Source organism: Jaculus jaculus, chromosome X, assembly GCF_020740685.1.
Source record: "Jaculus jaculus isolate mJacJac1 chromosome X, mJacJac1.mat.Y.cur, whole genome shotgun sequence".
Taxonomy (NCBI): Eukaryota; Metazoa; Chordata; class Mammalia; order Rodentia; family Dipodidae; genus Jaculus; species Jaculus jaculus.
Window position 1 is genome coordinate 53,643,715 of NC_059125.1, and position 26,105 is coordinate 53,669,819.

Consider the following 26,105-nt stretch of genomic DNA (forward strand, 5'->3'; position numbering starts at 1 on the left):
GCAGTTTCTGTGTATGGACTAGCTATTCAAACTTCCCAAGTCTCCTTTCAGTTATTAAGGACATATCTTAAGTTCTTAAGTTCTTTAAGTTCTTAAGCCGTATCTTAAGATCAGCAAAGTACTAGTTCTATCAGCGTGCTCCAGAGAAAAAGCCCCAAACTGAGTAGGAAAAGAAAGTAAAGGACACAGCAAGCAGCAGTCTGTCATACACACTGTGGTATTTATAATCTACCCAAGTATCTTTGGAAGAAGAATTATTAATACACATTCTGTAGCGAGGAAACGAATGCTCAGGGTTCCACAACTAGTCTGGTGGTACCCCAACCACCACAGTCTCTTCAGTTTAAAATCCAAATTTACAGAGTATTCTTTTGGCCCAGTTACTACTACACTGACACACAGGTGCTTTGTAAATACTTTCCTTTGCAATGAAGAAAGACAATACTGGTAGAAATAAGGTGTTGGAGTTCCTTTGGCCACCTGTTTGGATGTGATTTAATTTTCCCCCAAATTGTTAGTGAAAAATTTCACAAAAAGCTCCACCAAGTGGCTGAGCAAGTCCATTAGCTGCACAGCAAGCACCCCACCCCCTCCACCCCCACGCAGTTCCTCCACCTACACGGAGGCACTTACCCTTGGCCGGGTCTTACTGAGCCTGGGCAAGGCTTCTGCTTTGGCTTCCTCCTCCAACCAAGCTCAGCCCCTCCTTAAAGAGCTGGCACGCCCTAAGCAACTCCTCCCTCAAGGTCTTGCGATCTGTGTCCCCAAAAGCCTGGACTCCCTGGGCCCCTCCTCCCAGTTTTGAGAAGCATCTCTAAGGTACTTGCTACCGCTTAGGAGAGGGGGCGTTAACTGGGATCATTGGCCATCTGATTCCTATTCTCTCTCGCAGAGACACTGAACGTGTGCGGCGAAGACAAACGTACCGCTTATGCAGGATTGAAAGCACCAAGTCAGGCTGTACTAAACTAGACCAATCTCTCCATTCTTATCCTTTTTCACTTTTGCCACGAGCTCCCCCTCCCCACCCGCTGAACACTCTTCCTTCTAGCCTTTTTTTTTTTTTTTTTTTTTTTTGTTCAGCCCTTCAGCAAAATCATTTTCCCTGGATTTGATTCCACGTCGTGGTCTCACCCTTCCGCTCCCCCACCCCCTCGCCGCTAAAATCCAAAGCGAAGTGGGTGTGTGAGGTGTGGGGGTTAGGGTTAGAATCTAGACGGAGAGATGAGAGTGGGTGGATTTCAATCCTAGTGTCACTTACCGCCCATGTCTCTAGCTGAGGACTCCTGAAGTGTCCGGAGCTCATGCCGTCCTCCGGTGCGCCCAGAGACTCACACTCATAAGCTGATCTCAAGACAGCGGTACCCCACACACTCGCCCATATCTAGCAGCGCGCCAGGCGACGCTCTCTCACCTTCTCTGTCTGGGTCCCCCACCTTCCCGTTTTGCTCCTGGCTGGAAAACGAGGGGGAAGACGAAAAGGGAAGGAGTCGATTCAATTCAGACCCAGCTGGGCCACCCTCAGAACAAGGCAAACAAAGCTTTTAAGCATCCAACCCCCAAATCGGGGCTGGCAGAACAGATTTCCTCAAAGAATTTCTCCCCTGCTGCCTTTCCTCGGCTAAAAATAAAGTGTGTTCTGTGGGTCGAAGTGGCCAACGCGGAAGATACTCCGTTCCCCCTTTTACCTCCACCAATTCAGTTCCGGCCAAGCCCATTCTCCACCCATCCTCTGAACTCCTCACACCCTTGAAAAGGATGGGGGGGCGGGTTGCTAAGAAAACCACCCCAAACCTCGAAATACTACTTGAACACAAAGTTGAGGCAGAGGAGTCACTCAAGACAGGAACCCACGAGGAGACACCACAAGAGGATCCCTTCAACGTCGCGGTGACCGTCACACACCCCAGCGCCTCCCTAAAAAGAAAGAAGGGAGAAGATGCCGACGATTGGTCGAAACATATAGGAAAACACCAGCCAGGGAAGGGGCTTCAGCGGGGGGGGGAAAAAAAAAAACCGGCAGCAACTCTTGCCGGGCCTCGGTTTCTTGGAGGCACCTAGCTGCCCCACTGGGGATGTGGCGCCCCTCAAGGATAAGAACGAGAAGCACTCGCTGGGAAACCTGAGTGGGTGGAGTGATTCGGTCTTTCTCTGCCTGACTAGGCCGAAAAGAGAGGTGTGACTATCCGGAGGACTCCACCTAGGGTGGAGTTCCTTAAAAGGGACAAGTGGCCGCTAAAGGAGAGCGCGAAGTAGGAGGGGATGGAGATGGGTGGGGCTGGGAAGGCGGAGGGAGATGGGAGGGGTGGGGCGGGGCCCTGGGCGGCGGCGAGAACTGGCCTCGCCCCTGGCAGCTGCCTCCTCGGTCTGCAGCAGCAGCAGCAGCAACAGCAGCAGCAGCAGCAGCAGGTACAACTGGAATCAGTTTCAGTTCATCCTCCGTCCCAGACAGAGGCCTTTGAGCGCACACCTGGTCACCTGTCCCTTTAGATTATGCTATCTAGGGGAGGGTAAGATGGGTGTGGTGACTAGAACCGAAGGATGTCTACGAAGAAAAGCAACGTGAGAGGGGAGTACCAGAAAGCTCACAACTGGAAGCAGTATCTGTCCTGCAGTTCTCCATGGTAACTGTGACACCAGCAAGGACAGTGAGGTCACAATATCATCTCAGGGATGACGCTAAGAGGAGAGAAAATTGAAGCTAGGTGTATTTTCTGGCAATATGTAAGAGGAGGCTAGGGTGATGGGGGAGCTAAGAAGGAGGAGTTGAAGATGAATGACAAATACTGTGTGACCCAGCAGGGTCACTTCAGAAAGGTTTCCTCAGTCTCCCAGATACCAGCTCTCTAAGAATAGAGTTCTCAACCCCCTGAGATCGCCTCTCAGCTAAGCACTGGCTAAGATCCCTGTAGAGCTGAATCCATAGGATAGAAGCCTTTGCCTTAGAGTCCTTCTCTAGTTCTTGTTAATGGGAAACCAGGAAGTCACAGCAATCACAACCCCCTTTCACTGTTCCTTCCCTACTTCAATTCTTTTAAAGGGAAGGAAAAAGAGACAAGAAACAAAGGAGAGGAAGGGAGGGAGCAGCAAGGCTACAGAATTAATAATAGCCACTACATAGTCAGCATTTAATATGGATAAGTCACTGGGCTAGGTACTCTTACAATCACCATACACTTCTCCTTTATTCTTGGCAACAGCTCTGTAAAATAAGTACTACTATACTACTTTGTGTCCCTCCCATTTAGTGGTATTGGGGAATTGAACCCATGACTTGTGTATGCTAGGCAAGTGGTCTACCATGCAGTATCCCTAGTAATTTTTAAAAAAATATATTTTATTTCTGTATTTGAGAGAGAGAGAGACAAAGATAGAGAATAGGCACACCAGGGCCTCCAGCCACTACTAAAGAACTCCAGATGCATGTGCCCCCTTGTGCATCTGGCTTACATGGGTCCTGCATAGTCGAACTGGGATCCTTTGGCTTTGCAGGCAAATACCTTAACCGCTCAGCCATCTCTCCAGCCCCCTTCCTATTCATTTTTTGAGACACTGTCTCACTATGGGGCTCAGGAAGCCTTGAATTCACTGTCCAGACTGGCCTCAAACTCAGCATCCTTCTGCCTCAGCATCCCCAGTGTTGAATTTACAGGCAAGCACCACCATATCCAGTTTCTTTAAAAAAAAAAAAAAAAAGGAAAGTGAGGGCTACAATTCAGTATGTGTCTCACTTGTATATCCCTTTCCTTAATTATTTTTACCTGAATATATTCTAAACATCTCATATTTTTCATCCTCAATCTGTTCTTCTTCCTCTAGCACACCTACCACCTGAATGGCATTACCATGTACTCGAACATTCAAGGCAGTGCCTTAGTACTCTTTCTGTAACCTGCTGAGATCTAGCTTCTGCCTACCTTTCAAGCAGTAGGGCTTTCGCAGATCTAGTTTGGATTTTACCTGGATTCTAAATCCTTAAGATTCCCAGTTTGTTTCTAATTTCTATGCCTTAGCACACCTTACTATATCTGCCTGAAGGGGCCTAGACTCCACCCATGGCCTTCTCTACCCCAGGACACCAATTTGTTGATCTAACTGCTTCTTCTTAAACTACAAAATCCCTGAGTTTAGGCAACAGTTGTTATCATTTCTGTAATTTTCCTTGATGTTAGGTATCATTATTAACAATAGTCAAGGGCATTAACTATATCCTGAATTCTGTTCTAAGCCTCATTCAATCCTTCTGAAAGTGCTATAGACAGGTATTCTTAGTAACACTGCTTTCAGATGAAGAAACCAAAGAGATTAAAAAGCATACATATGTACTTGTTTCATGAAATACTGTCCCCATAGTAGTAGTTTTACAAATGACTCTCTAACTCACTTATACCATATTTCCAACCTTGCCTAGATGTCTGCCCAGTTTTCAAGGTCAGACATATTAACACTGATACAGTGGGAAACGCTACATGTTATGTTTGTCACTTTATTTCCTAAAGTCTTAGTATCTTAATGTATAAGATTTGGGGAAGGGTTGGAGAGACTGCTTAGTGGTTAAGGTGCTTGCCTACAAAGCCAAAGAACTCAGGTTCAATTCCCCACATAAGCCAGATGTACAAGGTACCACATGCACCTGGAGTTCATTTGTAGTGGCTGGATGCCCTGGTGTCCCCTTCTCTTTCTCTCTCCCTTTCTCTGCCTTTCTTTTTCTCATATACACAAATAAATTAATTAATTAAATTTTAAAATTTTGGGAAAGTACTTTTCAACAAAAGATTTTCACTACAAGGGTACTTTCAGTGACATTGGAAAGTATTAGGTTTGAGTGGATATGCTCCTTGCATTGTGAAAATGAAGATGGATACATATTTGTAGTAAAAACTTGAAGATAGTAGCTACTAGAATTCCCTGTCTGGCTAGATGTGCTTTTAGGTCATCATGAAATCCTTGCCCAATCTTGACAGACTTCTCAAGAAGACTTATCCATTTGAGACACCCAGACAGTTTGTGTTCTTATTAAAAGTCTTTCTGGTTATATAATTTATTTTATGACTTAGTTTTTATCTACATCAACTTTATTTATGTAGATCACTTGATGTCATATAGAAAATTCACTTTGAAATACATGAAGTAAATTGTTCACACTTTGGGGCTGGAGAGATGGCTCAGTGGCTAAGGCACTTGCCTGCAAAGCCTAAGGACCTAGGATCAATTCCCATGTAAGCCAGATGCACATGGTGGCATATGCATCTGCAATTTGTTTGCAGTGGCTGGAGGCCATGGTGTTCCCATTCTTTCACTCTCTCCCCCTCTCTCCAATGAATGAATGAATGAATAAATAAAATATGAAAAATTTCAACCTTAAATAAATAAACTTGAGATTCTTTCCCATCCATTCTACTATAGTCTTATATATAATCAATAATATACTTGAGCACCTATGCTATACCAAGAACCATAGTGGGGGGCAGGAGAGATGGCTCAGCAGTTAGTGCTTTCTTGCAAAGCCTGATGACCCAGGTTTGATTCCCCAGTGTCCACATAAAGCCAGATGCACAGAATGGCACATGCATCTGGAGTTCATTAGCAGTGGCAGGAAGCCCTGGTATACCCATTCACTCACTCACTCTGTCTCTCATTTTCTCTCTTTCTTCTGCTTACAAATAAGCAAATAAATAAAATACTTTTAAAAAGACTGCCAGGAGTGGTGGCACATGCCTTTATTCCCAGCCCTTGGAAGGCAGAGGAAGGAGGATCACTTTGAGTTTGGGGCCACCCTGAGACTACATCATGAATGTCAGGGCAGCTTGGGCTAGAGCAAGACACTACCTTGAAAAACAAAAAGAAACACAGTGAATATTACAGAGGAAAAATGAGAACACCCATTTTCTCCACGGGGCTCCAATGAAGTCTCCCTTGATTTCATCATACCCAGCCTATTAGTCCATATTTTCCTTTTGAGTGTGGTAGACTCAATGGTCTCTGCCTTGCTCTTTTAGGATTCAAAGTTGATTCACAAGGAACTATGCACCTCAACACCACAGTTAGTGGCAAACATAAGACTTTTCCTTGATACTCATTGTCTCTAATTTCTCTTTATGTTACCAAATGGGGGATTGAACCCAGGGCAATGTGTATGTTTAGCAAGCACTCTACTACTGAGCCTTACCCTATCCCTATAATTTGCCTATGGACATATCAATAGTCAGTATGTGGCTGATATTGTTTAAATCAGATGAAAGTTTGTGAGAGAGCAGACATGGAGAACTAGAAGTTGTGATGTTTGCCTCTCCTTTGATGAAGCCCTATAGGCTCTCCTCTCTTTAGCTGCCTTAAGAAATTAAGTAAATAGCAACCTGCAGTATCTCCAATCATGTCCACTTCACCCTAAGCCTAAAGGAGGCTGCTTACAGAAGCAGCCTGAACTCCCCTCTACATCCTCAGAGAATGAGGAGGAAGATGAGGGTGAAATTACATGTTGAGCCCAATGACAGATAGCTGAAAAGTATGCAGACACCTCAAATGTAGGGTCTCAAAATATGATGTTCTTCTCTTCCCCTCTTCCTCCTCACCTTCCAGCTTCTCTTCCTCTTACTGAAAGTCAGCTGCCAAATTACCAGGGTGGAGCCCAGTCTGAGGGCTGGAGGGAGGGGAGGAAGAAAGCCTCAGTAAGAGGGCTCCACCCTCTCAGCTCCTGGTAGAAAAACAACAATTTCAAAAGGCTTGAAGAGCTGGGGCTTAGAGGAAGATAGGGCAGAAGAGGGTGAAGTATGGAAGGGTGGGAGAAATAAAGGGGGCTTAAAGACCCAGCAGGGTAGAGCAGACATAGGAGGTGGGGAGGGAAAGTGAAGCAGTATATGAACAGAAAAATCCTCATTCTTATGCCACTGTTGTTCATAGAACAACAAAAATGCTGCTGAATCCAGGGCATATCTCATACCTAGTGGAAATAGAAAAATCCTGCTCACTTGCTTTTCAGTTCCCAGGAGGGTATATTCTCCCTGCAAGCTCAGCTAGAAGGAGACCTTTTGCTTCCTGCTAATGTCGAACCAGTGTTAAGTTCCTCCCGTGTCCCAGAGGACAGCACTGAGGTTACTGGTAGCAAAGGATAAGGATATTTTAGAGAAGGCTATCTATTCAGTGGAAAGGAGAAAGCCTAGAAAGAGACTGTGGGAAGAGGCCTAGTTTACAAAGCTGTAACTTGGGCAAGTTCCTTTACATCTCTAAACACCAGTTTCCTCACCTATTTCTTTTACAGAGATACTGTTACTACTCAGTTCACAGAACTGTCAAAAGATTAAATCAGACACAGAGGAGGCGTTGTAGTGACATTTTTTTGCATTTGTGGGAAATTTTATAGTTTGCATAAACAAAAGTATAAAAATTTAAGGCACAGTGAACAACTATAAACATTAAAAACTGGCTACTTTGGGACAAACAACAAAAGTAAAATTCAAGAAACATTACATTTTCATAAATCGCTTATCTTCCTTCGGCTATGATGGAAGTTACATACTAGAACTTTAAAGGGGAAGAGTCCACCTTTGGACAAACCTGCATTCATTTTATAATCAAATCCTGTCTGAGTTGGTACTATTTCAAAGTCAAAAACAAATGGGGAAGAAGTCAGGCCAGCAGGCCTTACAGCTGTTAGTAAACTATAATTTAATGTGACATTGATTACGAATTTAAGCTTTAGGACCACTTTCTAAGAGTAAGAGGAATCAGTGTCTTTTTTTTTTTTTTTTCAGTTTTTCAAGGTAGGGTCTCACTCTAGCTCAGGCTGACCTGGAATTCACTATGGAATCTCAGGGTGGTCTTGAACTGGCCTTGAACTCACTGTGATCCTCCTACCTCTGCCTCCCAAGTGCCGGGATTAAAGGCGTGAGTTACCACACCTGGCTCTCAGTGTATTTTTCTTAATGAAGATCCCCCCTCTTCTTTATTTTTTGAAAAAAAAATGTATATATAATATAGACCTCTCAGTTGCCTTTCACTCTCTGAACACTTTCTCCTTCCAAACACATACTAGTGGATACAAAATTACACAGAATGACTCTTATTCACCAGCAGGCAGTAACTGTCAATAGCTCCTTAGGGAAGGGGTGAGCACTCATAACCCCTCTCCTATGATGACAGAAATGGTGACTGGCCCCATCATGTGTAGGTCTGGTGCAAGTAACCAAGCTTCTGTGTATTTATGAGTGCAATGGCCATGCCATGTTCAGACAAGAGTTCCACATCCTTCCTCCTCACCCTACAACTCTTATGATCTTTTTTGTCCATACTTGCACAGTGTTCTCTGAACCTTGGATGAGGGAGGAATGATATAGATGTCTTATATGAGGCTCAGTCATTGACTCCGTAGTCACTTATTCTTAGGTAGTTTGAATGTAAAATGTCCCCTCCCATAGCCTCAAGTGTTTAAATACTTAATTCCCAGTTGATGGTACCATATGGAATAGTTGTTAGGCCTTTAGAAGGTGCAGCCTTGCTGTAGGAGGAATGTCCCTGAGGATAGACCGTGGGGTGTTATACACTATCCCTACTTAGTGTGTTTGTACTTTCTGCCTCCATCTTACTTATGTGAGGAACTGATGCTGGTTTTCTGCTCCTGCCATGCTTTTCCCACCATAATGGATAATTCACCTCAAAACTGGGCTGAGCTAAACCCTTTCTTTGATGTTGTTACAGTAGTGAGAAAGTGACTTATGCACAGACATTAGCAGCTTTGGAGGTCATCAAAGGAAGAAAATTCCCACTTCCCATCTCCCTGGTAACATTAATCAGGAAAATATCATAATTGCCCCTCCATATGATTTTAAATGCCATATGAAAGGGAGGAGGATGGAGGTATCAGAGCCTTTGTTTAGGTCCATTAAGAGAAAAGCTACTTCCTTCTTGCCAAAGGAACAAAGTCCTCTGGCCCTGGGTGGAGAAAAAATTACCTCCCTTAAGAGTTAATTCATCATTTGGTCAAGAGACCATTCCTCAAACAATGACATGCTAAAGAGGTGTGAAGAATAGTTATCCTGTTAATGAGATAATGTATTTAGATCCCTCAGCAGCCCTTCCCTCACTAGTTGCTGGCAGATCTTTATTATTAAACATGTCTGCTTTTCTGAGTTCTACCTCAAAAAGTATAACTTTTCCTTTTCCACCTTTCTACCTCTTTGCATGCTAGCTGAATATCCTAAGCATATTTGTCTTGCCTCTATGTAGTCTTTCACCTTTGTCTCAGGAAGCCATTGCTTTGCTTATTCCTCATCATCCACATGCCTATTTTTTATAGTTGTGAGATAAATGATTCAATAGAAAGAAAATGTGCAACAATTGACCAGTTGTGAGAGTATACATTAACCCACTGCAAAAAAGCAATTTTTTCTGCTCCAAACTGAAAGTGGCAATAATCTGTGAGTATAAATATGAATATTTAGAAGGCAGTTTAACAATACATCTGCTTAGTAGAACAATAGTAGTAGGTTCTAGCCTAAGACTTGGCCTCTCTAGTCGTGGTCTAGTGACCTGGTTTACAGTATTAGGAATTAATTCCTTCCTGTAGGGTGAGTCTCAAATCTAATCAGAAAGTAGTTGGTTAGCCCCATACCAATCATGCCACTATTGTATCAGTGGGCACTTCTTGCCTGGAAGGTCAGCATTGTAGTACACAGGGTCCACCACTGGGAGAGGCCATTGATGACTTTTCTCCTCCAGCAGCCTGCATAGCACCTTCTGGCACTATGAAAGCTAGCTGGTAGGGAGGAAGCTTCCAGTTCAGTTCCAGCTTGATTTCTGTACATCCTGCAATCAGAGGTTGTGGAGTCTTCAGCAACAGGATCTTACTGTTCAGTTCTGGTGGGAAACCAAGAGTAATGGTAATAGCCTGTATAGTTTAGGGGTACTCTAGGGTTTCCCTCACTAACTTGCAAGGAGGTATTCCACATCTGGCACTATATTTTTTTTTGGGGGGGGGGGCGTTTCAAGGTAGGGTCTCACCCTAGCCCAGACTGACCTGGAATTCACTATGTAGTCTCAGGGTGGCCTTGAACTCACCATGATCCTCCTACCTCTGCCTCCTGAGTGCTGGGATTAAAGGTGTGTACTACCATACCTGGCTCATTTTCATTTAATAGATGATCCATAGTTTCTCATAGTGGTCTTATCAATCAATGCAGGGTATCTTCATTCATTCTCATACTTTTTCTAAGTTCTTTAAAAAAAACATTTTATTTATTTGAGAGAGAGAGGAGCAGATAGATATATAGAGAGAAAATGTGTGCCCTAGGGTCTCTAGCCACTGCAAAAGAACTCCAGACACATTTGCCACCTTGTGCATCTGGCTTACATGGGTACTTGGGAATTGAACCTGGGTCCTTAGCTTTGCAGGAAAATGCCTTAATCACTAGGCAATCTCTTTAGGCTCATTCTCTTACTTTTTTATTTATTGTAATTAGTTTTTACAGTAGTAGTTTTTCAAGTGACTTTTTCACACATCCTAAATTTTGAGTGAATCTTTCTATTCCCTTCTCTCACCATGCCACCTGCCTTATCTATGCTTAACCCTTTCAATCTCCAGTACCCCTCACATTACTTTAATGTTAATCATGTTCTAATATTGCCCATTTAAGGTCCCACAAAGCTCAGTGCTTCACACAAAGGAAGGTATAAATAAAGCTTAAATATTATTCTTGGCAATGGCAACTATGAAATCTGTAAAATTTCAGTCTTCTTCTGGCCAGTGATGTTGAAAAATGCCACATGTTCTTTATATCCTCTCCCTATACATATGGGTATATAAATTTATTAAAAATAGTTTGGGAAGGGAGGAGGGTACTTAATAGGTTGATACTGTATATATGTAAGTACAATGATTGTTAAGGGGAGGTAATATGATGGAGAATGGAATTTCAAAGGAGAAAGTGGGGGGGGAGGGAATTAACACAGGATTTTTTATAATCATGGAAAATGCTAATAAAAATTTTAAAAAATAAAAATAGTTTGGGGCTGGATACATGGCTTATAAGTTAAGGCACTCGCCTGCAAAGCCCAAGGACCCAAGTTCAACTCCCCAGAACCCAAGTAAGCCAGACGCACATGGTGGCATGTGTCTGGAGTTTGTTTTGCTATGGCTAGAGGTCCTGGCATGTGCATATGACCCCCCCTCTCATAAATAAATTAAAAAGTTACTTTACTGGGTGAGGTGGCACACGCCTTTAATCCTAGTTCTTGGGAGGCACAGGTAGGAGCACTACTGTGAGTTCAAGGCCACCCTGAGACTATATAGTGAATTCCAGGTCAGCCTGGGCTAGAGTGAGACCCTAACTTGAAAAACAACAACATTGCTTATTCAGTAACATCCAGAGGCATGATTAAATTCACCTTAGAAGTGAACAATAAGTGAGAAGCATGTTTGAAATTCTAGCATAGCACCATCCCAGACTACCTCTAGCAGGTCTGATAACAACAAATGTAGTTTCACTATCAGTTGCTAACTTTATGAGCAAAAGTGTGATTAGGGATGTGTGTGTGTGTGTGTGTGTGTTTTCATACAAGAAGTTGGGCTCCCAAAGATTTTCACATCATTTAAATTCTAGAAGTTACTGCACCAACAAATTGCAAGAGAGAGGAGGCTTTATAGTCAGCAACCAAGTCAAACCAGAAAAACTGGGAGCCTTGGCCTTACTTGCAGGAAATGGATAATATCCTTAGCCTTGTCCCCAGAATATATATTTGAATCAGGGAAGGATCTTATTTAATGTACAAGAAGATTTGTATTCTTGCTTTCATATTAACAAATACATGCATGAAATGAATAAATGAACATAAAGGGAAATGAATAAATAGGACAGAAACTCCTTCATCACTGAGCTAATCCAGAGAAGTACTGGGATCCTGAAGGTCCTCAAGGCACAAAAAACAGTTCTCACTTTCCCAATAGAATAATATTGTCCACTTTCCATTGTTCCCAAACCAACAGGAAGTTAACTATCAACCTTGGTCCCACAACAGCATTATCATTTCCCTCAGAAAATAAAGGTGAGAAAGAAAATGTAATTTATGCTTAGTGTTTCCTTAAAATCTTTCTATTAACACAGCTATTAAAATATTACATCTTGATCCTTTATTTGCTGTTCTTTTATCCACCAAATAGTTCTAGTGTAGTAGTTCTTACCTCTCAATCAATACCACAAATAGAGCCATCTCTCATGGAATGACAATGACAAGGCATTATTTTCTCAAGTCAGGCCAGCAATGAATTTAAATGAGTATGGCAGGAAGATAAGCAGTAGTAATTCACTTCCTAAGATGAGATTAATGGTTTGCCATGGAAATACAGGTAATGACACCTGTTTACATAGTGGAAGCAAACAACTGAAATGATCAGAATGGTGTTAATAAGTACAGGAAATATACACAATATGCTGAAATTAAAACTTGGGAGGAACACATTTTAGCAAGAGTTATTCATCAAATCATAGAATTTGCTAGATGAAGGACTTGAAAAAGTTATCTCATTTTTTTTAACACATGGCATGTATACCAATGGTGGTTGTAGCAGACAGCTTCAGGTTCACTGAGATGAACTTTCAGACCAGGCACAGTTATGGAGGAAGGGATTTATTGAAGCTTACAGATCCAGGGGAAGTTCCATAATGGCAGAAGAAGCTGGCCTGCCTTCACAGGCCCAAAAAGACAGAGAGAGAAGTACAAACCTAAAGCCAAAAGCCACAGCACACTTCAGGAACTCCAGCTAGGCACACTTTGCATATCTTTATATTAAAATTGGAAACCCCTTACCACAACTTAAGATCCACCCAGTGACATTGCCTCCAGCCAGGTAGCCAGCAGATGCAAACTACAAACAAACAACTGGATATATTGGGGGCCATCTATTCTATTCAAATCACCACAGTGGTATTATGGAATATTTTAGGTGGGATGCAGATAAATTCTATTGTGTATATAAACTACATTGTCATTTTCCAGTCATCTATTGATGGACATCCAGGCTTATTTCATTGCCTAGGTATTGTGAACAAAATAGAAAGAAACACAGATATGCAGGAGTCTATTATATAAAGTCCTTTGTGTATATGCCTAGGAGTGGTATAGTTGGGTCACATGGTAATTCTATTTTTAGCTTTTTGAAATTCCTGTACATTGATTTCTATAGTGAATGCACCATTATACACCATTGTACACTCCCACCAACAGTAAATTAAGTGTTTCTTTTTCCTCACATTCTTGCCAGCATTTATTGATATTTGTTCCCTAATGATAGCCATTCTTCTGTTTTTGTAACTATAGCTCTGTAGTTTACAGTTTAAGGTCAGGTAAAGTAATACATATGGCTATGTTCTTTCTGTGTAAAATTGCTTTGATTATTCATGGTATTTTAAGTTTCCATATGAATTTCAGCATTCTTCCTTTTTGTGAGACATGGACTCACTATATGGATCAGCTAAAATTCACTATGGTTATCAGTACATATGCTAACATGCTCAACATTCATCTTTAACCTCTTTGATCTACAACAGTTTTCAATGGCATTTAGATAGTGCTTCAGTGGAAGAAGGGTAGGTGGTAGCAATTTTCCCCCCAGAAATGAGAACTGGGGAAACAATCACATTTCCCTATTATTTGCCCCCACTTGAATGGTGGTACCTTCTGTGTACCAGGCACTGTTCTACGGAATTTACACACAGTAAGATAATTCCTGTAATGACACTATAAATATCATTATATCCATTTTAAAGAGGAAAAACCAGAAAAAGAGGGAAATTATCTCTGCTAAGATCATATAACATAATCGCCCTTTTCAACTGACCTGATTTTATTTGTTGCTTGTTAGTTAGTTGGTTTGTTAGTTAGCTAGGTTATTTGGTTTGATACAGGGTCCCACTAGGTAGCCCAGACTAGCCTTCATCCTCTTACCCCAGTTTCCTCAGTGCTGGGATTATAGGCATGCACTACCATCATGCCTCTCTGTCCTGACTGTATTTGGAATCAAATAATACAGGACATATTGTAGGATCTTCAGAGACACACTTGTGATCTCGATAAGAAAATATTTTAAATTTACATTAATTTTTCCAGATGACAATTTATTATTAAATTTGTTGACATTTTCATGCATGCATATAATGTATTTTGATTTTATTCTCTGTAATTGCCCTCTCTTATCCCCTTCCCCTCCCATTAACAGCTTTCTTTACCATTACTCCACATTTTATTTTCATGCCTTAAAGAAGTACCATTGTCTGACTGGAGAGATGGATCAGCAGTTAAGGTTCTTGCCTAAAAAGCCTGATGACCTGGGTTTGATTCCCTAGTACCCATGTAAGCCAGATTCACAAAGTGGTACATGCATCTAGAGTTCGTTTGCAGTGGTTAGAGGCCCTGGTACACCAGGTACTCACTCTCTCTCTCTCTCTCTCTCTCTCTCTCTCTCTCTCTCTCTTTCTCTCTCTCTCTTGCTCTGTGTGTGTGTTTCTCTGCTTGAAAACTAATTAATTAATAAAAAATCCCATTGAGTTAAATTAGGGTTATTTGTATGAACATGGATGAAAGGATATTCAGAGATGCATAACTGGCAAAATTGCCAAGAATAAGTAACTACTGTGTGCTCAATCTCAAACAGGACATCTAAGGGACCCCCTTCCAAGGCTTACAAAACCTCATGGGAGAGGAATGTAAGAACAGGAGGATGAGGAAGAAGGCTGTGAAATGTTGTCTTCTGGGTAGAACATGGCTGTTACACTCATGAACTCATAGAAGTTGTGGTTTCCTGCAAAAGGCTGAGCCTATCAATACTTCAACATTGATGAGTGAAGGATACATGAAAACCTACATCTCCCAAATGATAATTATTTTTGCATATCTATATCTGTCCTTGGTGATGTTCTGTTGAAATGAGAGTAACAGAGGTCTCTCTATCAATGACAAAATAGGAATAAAGCAGGAAGAACTTCCTCATGATGATCAAAAGGTTATTTGCTATTGGATTGTTTTAATATCCAGAGATTTATTTAAGACTATCCCCAAAAATTCTATCCAGTGTTATAACTATTTTAGCATACTAAAACACATGGCCTTTGTTGTATAATCAATATAGCTAATTAAGTACAGTAAGAATGTATAATTTAACTTACATTATTTTTGCCAAAATACAAATCATCACATTAAATATAGAAACTAGAAATGTTAGCTCTTTATTCAGATAATTACATCAATTATAACCCAGTACAGAAGAGAAACAAAAAGTATTGTATAATACAAACTTGTGCTTTTAAAAAATGAGAACAAATTTAAAGCTTTGTGAATACCATCTTTCTTTTTTGGGAAAAACAAGTGCCTCACACAGAACTAAGATTTTGTGATAGTACTTAAACTTCTAGTATATCATGGATCTCCCACTTTAGCTCACAGAGTCACCTGGATGTCAAGTTAAAACATAGAATGTGAGCTTTCACCCTCAGAATTTTTTTTCTTTTAGTTTTCAAAGGTAGGGTCTCACTCTGGCCCAGGCTGACCTAGAATTCATTATGTAGTTTTAGGGTGGCCTTGAGCTCATGGTGATTCTCCTACCTCTGCCTCCCAAGTGCTGGGATTAAAGGCGTGTGCCACCATGCTCAGCAGAATTGCAGAATTTTATTTTATATTTTATTTATTTAATTGAGAGCAACAGAGAGAGTGAGAACAAGAAAGAGAGAGAGAGGGGGAATGAGTGTGCCAGGGCCTCCAGCCACTGCAAACGAACTCCAGACGTGTGCACCCCTTTGTGCATCTGGCTAACGTGGGTCCTGGAGAATCGAGCCTCGAACTGGGGTCCTTAGGCTTCACAGGCAAGTGCTTAACCACTAAGCAATCTCTCCAGCCACCCCCTGGCAGAACTTTTAATATAGTAGATTACTGAGTGGACCCAAGAATTTCCACTAACTTATAACAAGTTCCAAGTGATGGAGCCATTCCAGAGACCACATGTGGAGAACTAATTGTGCAGATCTAGGCTTTGCTTTGTGGGAAATGGGAACATACACCCTGCTCCTCTGTTATTGTTCTACATCAGCAATTAGTTTTTTCTGATGTTTAGAGAAAGGAAATATTTTTATTATTAATTCTAAGACATTAATTTTATGGAAGCAGCTAATAATAACAGCTACTATATGAGCCAGGCGTGGTGGAAAACACCTTTAATCCCAGCACTTGGGAGGCAGAGGTGAGAGGATCGTAGTGAGTTTGAGGCCACCCTGAGACTCTATAGTTAATTCTAGGTCAACATGGATTAGAATGATACCCCACCTAGAAAAAACAATAATAATAATAATAATAATTACTACTAAATTATCACCCTATATATTTTACACCATTACTCCAGACTACAACATTAAGATTCACATTTTACCTTGAAGGCCTAGTGATAAGTGACTAAAACCAAACGTGACCCTGAAAGGCGTAAGGTTTAACATTCCTAAAGGATACTGACTTTAGACTTCCGCTTTTATTGCCGGTCTGCAGCATTAAAAGAAGAGTTCATCATAGGAATTCAAAGTTAGGGTTCAAGATTTGACTATACATCTTATAGTGCAATAGAAATTTTGTATATATAAGTAATGTTTTGTTTGAGTTATGGTCTTACTCTAGATCAGGCTGAACTGGAATTCACTATGCAGTGTCAGGGTGGCCTCAAACTCTCTGCGATCCTCCTCCTACTTCTGCTTCCCAAGTGCTGGAATTAAAGGCATGCACCACCACGTCTAGCTCAAGTAATGATTTTTTTTGGGGGGGGGCTGGGGTAGGCTCTCACTCTAGCCCAGGCTGACCTGGAATTCACTATGGAGTCTCAGGGTGGCCTCAAACTCACGGCAATCCTCCTACCTCTGCCTCCCAAGTGCTGGGATTAAAGGCGTGTGCCACCACGCCCGGCTAAGTAATGATATTTTTGAGGAAAATCCAACAGACTGGGCATTTTTCTATGAGAGAGAGAGAAAGAATTGGCAGGCCAGGGCCTTCAGCCACTGCAATGGAACTCCAGACACATGTGCCCCCTTGTGTGCATTTGCATAATTGTGCACTTGTGCCACTGTGCATCTGACTTATGTGGGACCTGGAGATTCAAACATGAGTTCTTAGGCTTTGCAGGCAGGCACATTAACTGCTAAGCCATCTCTCCAGCACAAAATAAAAGTGTAATAAGCATATGCAATGTGATATTATTTATAAGATAAAAATATCTTATGGGGGAAAACAACTGCTCTCTAATTGGACTGGAGGCCTGTTCCATGGGAAGGAATACATGTCTGATACTAAAAACCTATGACAGGGGAAGTCATGAGCCCTATGGGTGTCTGCTGGTGTCTTGCTAAATGTATATACTATGCTTACCAAACTGCCCTGTAAACATTTCTCTTAATATTCATACCCATATAATAATGCTCTCACTTTTGGTTAGAGAAGCTTTTTTCAGATGGCAATGACCTTGGGATGACTCAGAAGGCGCCATACTGCTGAGAAGAAGTGACAGAAGAGTCCTCAGTACTGAAACATCTGTATCACACCATCCAAGGCTCAGGGTCCATTGCAAAAGAGGTGGCATAACAATGTAAGAGCCAAAAGAAGGGTAGGACTGCTTAAAATGTGCTCTTCTAGACACAAAATTGCCTGGATATCCATGACCTTGCAGTGCCTGATACTATCTACACAAGACCATCACAATAGGAGGAAAAGATGACATCAAAATAAGGGAGAAACTGAGTGAGAGGGGTAGGAATACGATGGAGAGTGGAGTTGCAAAGGGGAAAGTGGGAGGGGAAGGAATTACCATGGCTTATTGTCTACAGTGACAGAAGTTGTCAAAAAAAAATCATTACTCAGGATGGAGAGATGGCTGAGCAGTTAAGGCACTTGCCTGCAAAGCCAAAGGTTCCAGGTTCAGTTCCCCAGTTCCCATGTAAAACCAGATGCACAAGGTGGCACATGAGTCTGGAGTTTGTTTGCAGTAGCTACAGACCCTAGTGCATCCATTCTCTATATATATCTGCCTCTTTCTCTCTCAAACAAATAAATTTAATTAATTAATTAAAACTGTTATTTTGAAGCCAGGCATAATGGTACAGCATTAGGTTAGGAAGGATAAGATAGGAGGGTCATCAGGAGTTCTAGGTCAGCCTAGGCTACAATGAGACCCTGCTTGAAAACAAGCAAACAAACACTAAATTTTGTTTAATTGGAGAATTTTAAAAAATCACTCATTTGAGGATGATATTTGTGATAGCTTAGCTTTTAAAATGTTTTGTGAATTTCAAGAAAAAGCAGTCCAAATTCCTTTGACTACTGTGAAATCCTGTCCACATGTACTTATCCCTAAACTGACTCGATTTTTTTTTTAATTTTTATTTATTTATTTGAGAGCGACAGACACGAGAGAAAGACAGATAGAGGGAGAGAGAGAGAGAATGGGCGCGCCAGGGCTTCCAGCCTCTGCAAACGAACTCCAGACGCGTGCGCCCCCTTGTGCATCTGGCTAATGTGGGACCTGGGGAACCAAGCCTCGAACCGGGGTCCTTAGGCTTCTCAGGCAAGTGCTTAACCGCTAAGCCACCTCTCCAGCCCCTGACTCAATTTTTTAATCTCACATTTCTACTATCTCATGATGACAGCCTAACCTAGTCTTTAAAAGTCTCTTAACAGCTCTATCAACTGTAACTAGATGGCTATCTTTGGAAAGGTGTTTTCTTCCACTAAGGTCTATTATACATTTAAATAAATTCTTTATTGTTATTCCAATCTTCATATGATTAGTTGCTATGAAACAAATTGCAATTATGTGCATCAGTAAACATGTTAGGTTGACTTTTACATTTTGTTTTAATTCATTATGCCTCTAAAATATTATGAGTTCTTTTGACTTTTATAGCATGTTCATCTGATACAATGATGATGTGATTTTAATACAGAGGAAAGATGGTTTAAGAGGAGACATTAGTTAGATGTTCATTGATAACTTTACATGTAGAAAACAGCCAATTTACTCAGGAGTTCCCATCAGTGACCACTTATAAAATCATTAAGAGTACTGTTTTTTTTTAATTATTCATTTATTTAAAAGAAGAGAGAGAGAGAATGGATACAACAGGGCCTCCTAGCTAAGGTATTAGGATTGAATGAAGCATATTTTTGTGGCATCTAATATTGGCATCTTCCAGGTACTGGGGGTGAATTACTGGGTCATAGCTTGGGCTTATAACTTTCTGCTCTCAGCAAATAAGTCAATGCTTTCTATGGGTGGAACTGTTACTTGTGATTCCTGGTTGGTTAGGAAGGTCAAAGGTATGTTGTTCATACTTTTATTCAGTTGAGATGGTTTGTTTTGTGCACCTAAAGCCACTGCAAGTTCCAATGACATTTGGTGGTATGTGAATTGAGTAAGTATCCAAAGGGTCCAGAAGTTTCAAAGTTTGTACACCTAAAGTTATGCAAATGTCCAAGCTGGGTTTGAGTTAGAAGAGGGGAATTGCAGAAACTCAGCAGTCCACAGGCCTCAGGCCAGGTCTTAGCACCACCAATAATTGGAGATCTCTACTGACCAATCTCCTAAAATAAATAAACAAACATACATACATACATACATACAACATACATACATACATACATACATACACACACACACACACACACACACACACACACACACACACACACACATATGCTATAAGTTTCATTCCTTAATACTGAGGGAAAAGTCACTAGGCTGTATGTCCTCTACAGTCTATACTGTCTAACACCTAAACTTCTCAGCAGGTCTGTTATAGACTCTTCTGTAATCCAGAACTTTCTTATGTGGCTGCATCCCATGCAGACACTTCAACAAGATGCACCTAAGGACCTGGTATTACGATTATTCCATGACTTCTGATCCCTAGACTGGCTCAGCCCATAAAGATATGTTCCCTCTTATGGTGGTTCTTTTCTCTAGAACACTGAGAGTTGGAGAGCAATGTAATGGATTTCTTCAAAAATAATGAATCTACCATGTAGGAGTCACTTTCAGACAAAATACCCATACCAAACTGAAAATTTACAAGAAGTTTAGCTTTTTCTGGTGGCTGGGAATGTTGTTGTTATCATTGGAGCTACGTATACTTTCTGGCTTACTTATGGTTGTGGGAAGTCATGAGAGTTGTGGCACCTTTGTAGTTTCTTAGATTTGACTTTCTGTTCTCCTTTTGTTGTTGTTTGTTTGATTTCTTATTCATTTCTTGGTTCATTGGAATATAGTGGTTAGTGTAATTCTCAGAATTCTGCAAAGAACACTTCTATTGTACCATTTGGTAGGATCACTCATAAAGTGTTTATAAAATTTACATAAATTGAAGCTGTCAGAAACCCAAAAGACTAAGTGGTTCACCCTGTCCTTTCTTAACAACTCTAATTTTTTGGATGTAAATAATGTTATCAGTTATTTTTTTTTTGCTGGGACAAAATACATGACCAGAAGCGACTTAAGGAAGGAAAGAGTTTATTTGTGGCTTACAGTTCCAAGGGGAAGTTTTATCATGGCACATAAAGCATGGCAAATGCAGGAAAATGGTATCATATCATCCTGTCAGAGGGGAAGACATACTGAGTACAAGTGGAACTAGGCTGTAACAACTCAAAGCTTGCCTCCAGTGAAACATTTCTTCCAGCAAGCCTCTATCACTCAAAGATTCTACAGCCTTTTGTGTGTGTGTGTGTGTGTGTGTGTGTGTGTGTGTGTGTGTGTGTGTGTGTGTTTCAAGGAGATGAGAGCAAGCAAGAGACAGAGAGAGAATGCATGCACCTGGCCCTGTAGCCACTGCAAATGAACTCCAGACACATGTGCCACTTTGTTCATCTGGCTTTATGTGGGCATTGGGAATTAAACCCGGATTATTTGGCTTTACAAGCAAGAGCCTTAACCACTTAGCCATCTCTCCAGCCTCCACAACCATTCTGAATAGCACATTCAACTGGAGATTAAATATTCACACACGAGTCAGATATTTTTTGGTTTGAACCACCACATTTTACCTCTGTCCCCTACAGATTAACGGCCATCCCATGATGAAAAATACACTTAGTCCAGCGCCGGGCGTGATGGCACACGCCTTTAATCCCAGCACTTGGGAGGCAGAGGTAGGAGGATCGCCGAGAGTTTGAAGCCACCCTGAGACTACATAGTGAATTCCAGGTCAGCCTGAGCCAGAGTGAGACCCTACCTCGAAAAACCAAAAAAAAAAAAAAAAAAAAATACACTTAGTCCAGTATTAAGTCCCCATATTATTTTTTTAATCAGTCCTAACATTGTTCAAAGGTCCACAGTTCAAAGTCTTATTTGAGTCTCAACGTACTCTCTTAACTATGAGCCCTGTAAAAATAAATCACAAGTTATATACTTCTAATATTTAATGACATATTGGATATATTCCCATTCCAAAAGGGAGGAATAGCACAGACCAACTGGACCAATACAAGACTGAAAATCATCAAGGCAAGCATCAAATCCTGCATCCCCATGGCCAATATCTGGGACTGGTGATGAACCCAGAAATGTTACAATAGTCGTAGATAGTTTGCTTCTCCAACTATGCTTCTTGTAGCTTTCCTCCTGGACCAGATCCACCCAGAGCCCTCTGCAGTTTGGCAGACACCTCATGGTCTTAGCACCTCCAATAATTGAAGATCTCTACTGCTACTACAGGTTTACCTTCACAGCTTCATACAATGGTCCCACAAAGCCTCCTTGCAGGAGTCTGACCATGTCTTATAGTGTTTAGCCTCAGTAGCTCTCTACAATTGGTATGTAATCCATGACCCCCACATCTTGAATTTTTCTTTCTTCCAAAGCTACCACACTGGTGATGCTGCCAAGTTCTGCTGTCATATCTGAATGAAGTGTGGTGCCCACAGAACACAGTTGAAGCAACCTCTGTCTGCTGACCTTAGGGAACAGAGACCTCTTCCAGAATTTTCTTTTCAGGCTCTTTCTTTTAAAAATAATTCATATTTTCACCAGCTGGAGCTTTCAATTGGTTATATCATATCCTAAGGGAATCGTTCCTACTGTTCCCATGCAGATTAGATGACTTATCTTTAATGGTTGCAACCTCCTTAATAACTGCAGTTAAAGGAGCTGCAGTTTCTATGCCTGGGGTTTTAAACATGTTTGTTAACGTTGTTTTCTATGCCAAACTTTACATTTTTATACCTTTCTGCTCTGTATTTTCCTCTCTTTCAGTCTGAATCAGGGTAGCAAAGAAATGTCAGTTCAGGGGCTAGAGTGATGGCTTAGCGGCTGTGGTGGTTTGATTCAGGTGTCCCCCATAAACTTAGGTGTCCTGAATGCTAGGTTCCCAGCTGATGGGTATTTGGGAATTAATGCCTCCTGGAGAGAGTGTATTGTTGGGAGTGGGCTTATGGGTATTAAAGCCAGTTTCCCCTTGCCAGTGTTTGGCACACCTTCCTGTTGCTGTGGTCCATCTTATGTTGGCCAGGGGGTGATGTCCACCCTCTGCTCATGCCACCGTTTTCCCCTGCCATCGTGGAGCTTCCCCTTGAGCCTGTAAGCCAAAATAAAACTCTTTTTCCCAGAAGCTGCTCTTGGTTGGGTGATTTCTACCAGCAATGCGAACCGGACTGCAACAGCGGCTAAGGTGCTTGACTGCAAAGCTAAGGACCCAGGTTCGATTCCCCAGGACTCACATAAGCCAGATGCACAAGGTGGCACATGTGGAGTTTGTTTACAGTGGCTGGAGGCCCTGGTGTGCCCATCTTTTCTCTAATTCCTCTCTCTCCCTCTTTCTCTCTCTTCTTATAAATAAAGATAAAAAAATGAAATGCCAATCCACATAATCAATGCTTTTCTGCCTTGAAGTTTCTTCTGCCAAATACTATCCATTACTTTTAAATACGACTTTGCTTGAGTTCTCTGGACATGGGCAGAGAATATAACCAGTTTCTTTGCCAGAATATGGTACAAACTGCCTTTAGTCCAATTTTTGAAGGAGTCCTTTTCTCACTCTCAAACCTCATAAGCTGAGCCATCAATAGTCCATACTTCTCTTGGTCGTCTGGTCTTCTAAGTTTCCACCAGAATGGCCCATTAATTTCTGAATACAGCATTGTTAGGCTTCTCTAGTCCAAAGTTCCAAATCATTTCACATGCTTATTGCAAAACAGTCCCCAAAGACTAAGAACCACATGGTCTGCTTTATCAGTGCTGCAGTCAGGTTCGCATTGCTGGTAGAAATCACCCAACCAAGAGCAGCTTGTGGGAAAAAGAGGTTTATTCTGGCTTACAAACTTGCGGGGAAGTTCCACTATGGCAGAGAAAATGATGGCATGAGCAAAAGGTGGGCATCAACCCCCTGGAAAACACAAGATGGACAACAGCAACAGGAGAGTGTACCAAACACTGGCAAGGGGCTACTGGCTATTACACCCACAAGTCTGCCCCCAATAACACACCACCTCCAGGAGGCTTTAATTTCCAATTGCCATCAGCAATTGGTATGTAACGGATTTCTTCAAAAATAATGAATCTACCATGTAGGAGTCACTTTCAGGCATCCAGAACAACTAAGTTTATGGGGGACACCTGATTCAATCCACCACATTCCACACCTGGCACCCATAAACTGATAACCATCCATGGTTTTTATCAATTCCAATGATGTTCATACTTCCCCATAGTCCAAGGTCTTTTAACTGAGCCATAATACCAAAAGATCCCCCCCAAAAAACCCATAATGACACAGAATAAACATTCACACTACAAAAGATGGCATTGAGCATAGCAAAGAAATAGTCAACTAATACAAGATTTAAAACAACCGAGGCAAACATCAAACTCTTCACATCCAACAACTCTAGCCAGTGACAAATCTACTAGTCGGATAATTCTAACCAGCAACAAGTCTCTGGAGTTCCAATTCAGCCCTCCAGCTAGGCTACTCACAGTCCTGGAAAACTTCACCCAGACTGGCAGCTCTCCTTGACAGCCATTGCAAGGTCCTGGCATCTCCACTGGGTCTCCACTGTAATCCATGGTTCATCCTCATAGCTCCATGGGGTCTCCATGCAGGCAACCAGCAAACCTGCTTCACACTGCCCATGGCCATTTCCAAAACACAAGCCCTTGTTGCAAACTCAATGACCCTCTCTTTTCTGCATTTCTTATACTCCACAATACCAGGTAGGGTGCCAATTTGTTAATCCAGGGAGGAATAAAGCAGACTTTGAAGAACAGGACACTCCTTGAGCACTCAGGCCCCTTCAAAAGAGTTGACATCCTTCTTGTTGCCCCAGTGCAGGTCAGGTGGCCCCCATCTCAAAGGTCTCACAGCTCTCACAGCTGAACGGGCAGCAGTTCACCCAAAGATTTTTCTTTCTGTGCCACATCCCCTTGCTCACACCAATTCATTTCTACACAAAGCAACCCTGCACAACTTCTCAGGACATAGGCATAACAGCAAGCTCTTCACTTGCTAGCCCAGTCCAAGCAAAGCTCTTTCTTGCCCTCATAAGCCAAACCTCACAGTCCATAGATCTTACTGCATTCAGGTCTTTCTGCTCTGACCATAATAGTCCATCAAGCTGTACTTACAGCACTACAAGGTATCTCTCAGGCCAGGGTTTCAAGTCCTTCCACATTCATTTTGAAAATCAGCTCCAAAAGGCCAAAGCCACACAGTCAGATGTCTAGCAGCAATCCCACTCCTCAGTACCACTTTACTATTGCAGTCAGGTTCACATTGCTCGTAGAAATCACACGACCAAAAACCACTTGTGGGAAAAAGAGGTATATTTTGGCTTAGAGACTCAAGGGGGAAGCTCCACGATGGCAGGGAAAATGATGGCATGAGCAGATGGTGGAAATCACCCCCCTGGCCAACATAAGATGGAGAATATGAACAGAAGAGTGTGCCAAACATTGGCAAGGGGACACTGGCTTTAACACCCACAAGCCTGCCCCCAAGAATATACTGCCTTCAGGAGGAGTTAAATGCCAAATCTCGATCAGCTGGGAATCTAGCATCCAGAACAACTAAGTTTATGGGGGACACCTGAATCAAACCACCACACACAGCAACACCACCACTCTCACTGCCAATTTTCCTATTATGAGTTACTTTCTCACTTCTGGAACAAAATACTCAATGAGAAGCAGCTTAAGGAAGGAAAGGGTTTCTTTTTTCAGCTTACATTTCTAAGGGGAAGTTTCATTATGGAGAGAAAACATAGCAGGAGCAGAACATCAGCATCATACCAGTAGAATGAAAGTACAGAGCACTATAGGGGCTATAAAACTTCAAGGTCTACTTCCTGTGACATATTTATTCCAGCAAGGCTCCACCCCTTAAAGGTTCCAAAACCTTCCTTGACAACACCACCAACTGGCATTAAGTAGTTAAACAGATGAGTCTTCATTTTTCATTCAAGCCACCACAAATCACATATATTTCTGTCATCTATCATGGAAAAACATAAACCCATTGAGACTGGGCTGATGTCCTAAGTACAAAATCATGAAATATGTAATTTCTTGGTATACAAGAATTATCTCATTATCGCCCCACTTATTACCAAGTTCTTCAAAATGCTCATTACAAATATCTGAACATGCTAGAGAGGACAGGATAAATTTCCAAAGAGTGAGCATAAAAATATTTCCTATTACCTGATAGTATTTCAGGTAGACTGTTATATATGGTGGAAATGAGCTACAGACTTTCAAGGTATTAAGTTTCTTCCCACAGCACTTAGACTGGTGTTTTATTCTTAGTGACACTGTTTTTAACCCAAGTAGGCTGAACATAGTCTTATATTAGACTGATAAAATACACATGTATATAAATGTTTTTACCAGAGTCTACAGTGCTAATGTAGTAAATAATTGACTATATCTGAAAATATATTTGTGGCATTCACTTTAAGATACATAATAACCTAATCACCTTATGATACTTCATAGTAACCAGTAGATACATCAGTCTGCAGATCACTCTAAACTATATAAGAATTCTTACTTGATCTTGAGTCTCTGTATTTTCATTTATTAAACAACCTACTTCTTATCAATCATA

The 26,105-nt window shown here is 41.5% G+C and overlaps 1 protein-coding gene across 8 annotated transcripts in view; it reads right to left on the minus strand.

Moving 5' to 3' along the window:
- The window catches only part of Klf8 (Kruppel like factor 8), a 133,377-nt gene that overhangs the window by 42,853 nt on the left and 64,419 nt on the right, over window positions 1-26,105 (minus strand). Inside the window, exons 1-3 of one of the 8 annotated variants that reach the window (XM_045140469.1) lie at window positions 2,123-2,174; window positions 1,795-1,917; window positions 1,415-1,455 (exon numbers count right to left, since the gene is read on the minus strand). The exons of 2 other annotated variants lie outside the window; for them this stretch is intronic. Coding sequence is in view for 4 of the 6 variants with exons in the window: in XM_045140462.1 (XP_044996397.1) it covers window positions 1,262-1,268 (7 nt within the window). In the remaining 2 variants the exon portion in view is untranslated. Of the gene's footprint in view, window positions 1-633; window positions 656-1,261; window positions 1,456-1,794; window positions 1,918-2,122; window positions 2,175-26,105 lie in introns of those variants that run through there. 5 more of the 8 variants (XM_045140462.1, XM_045140464.1, XM_045140463.1 and 2 more) reach the window with 5 other exon arrangements.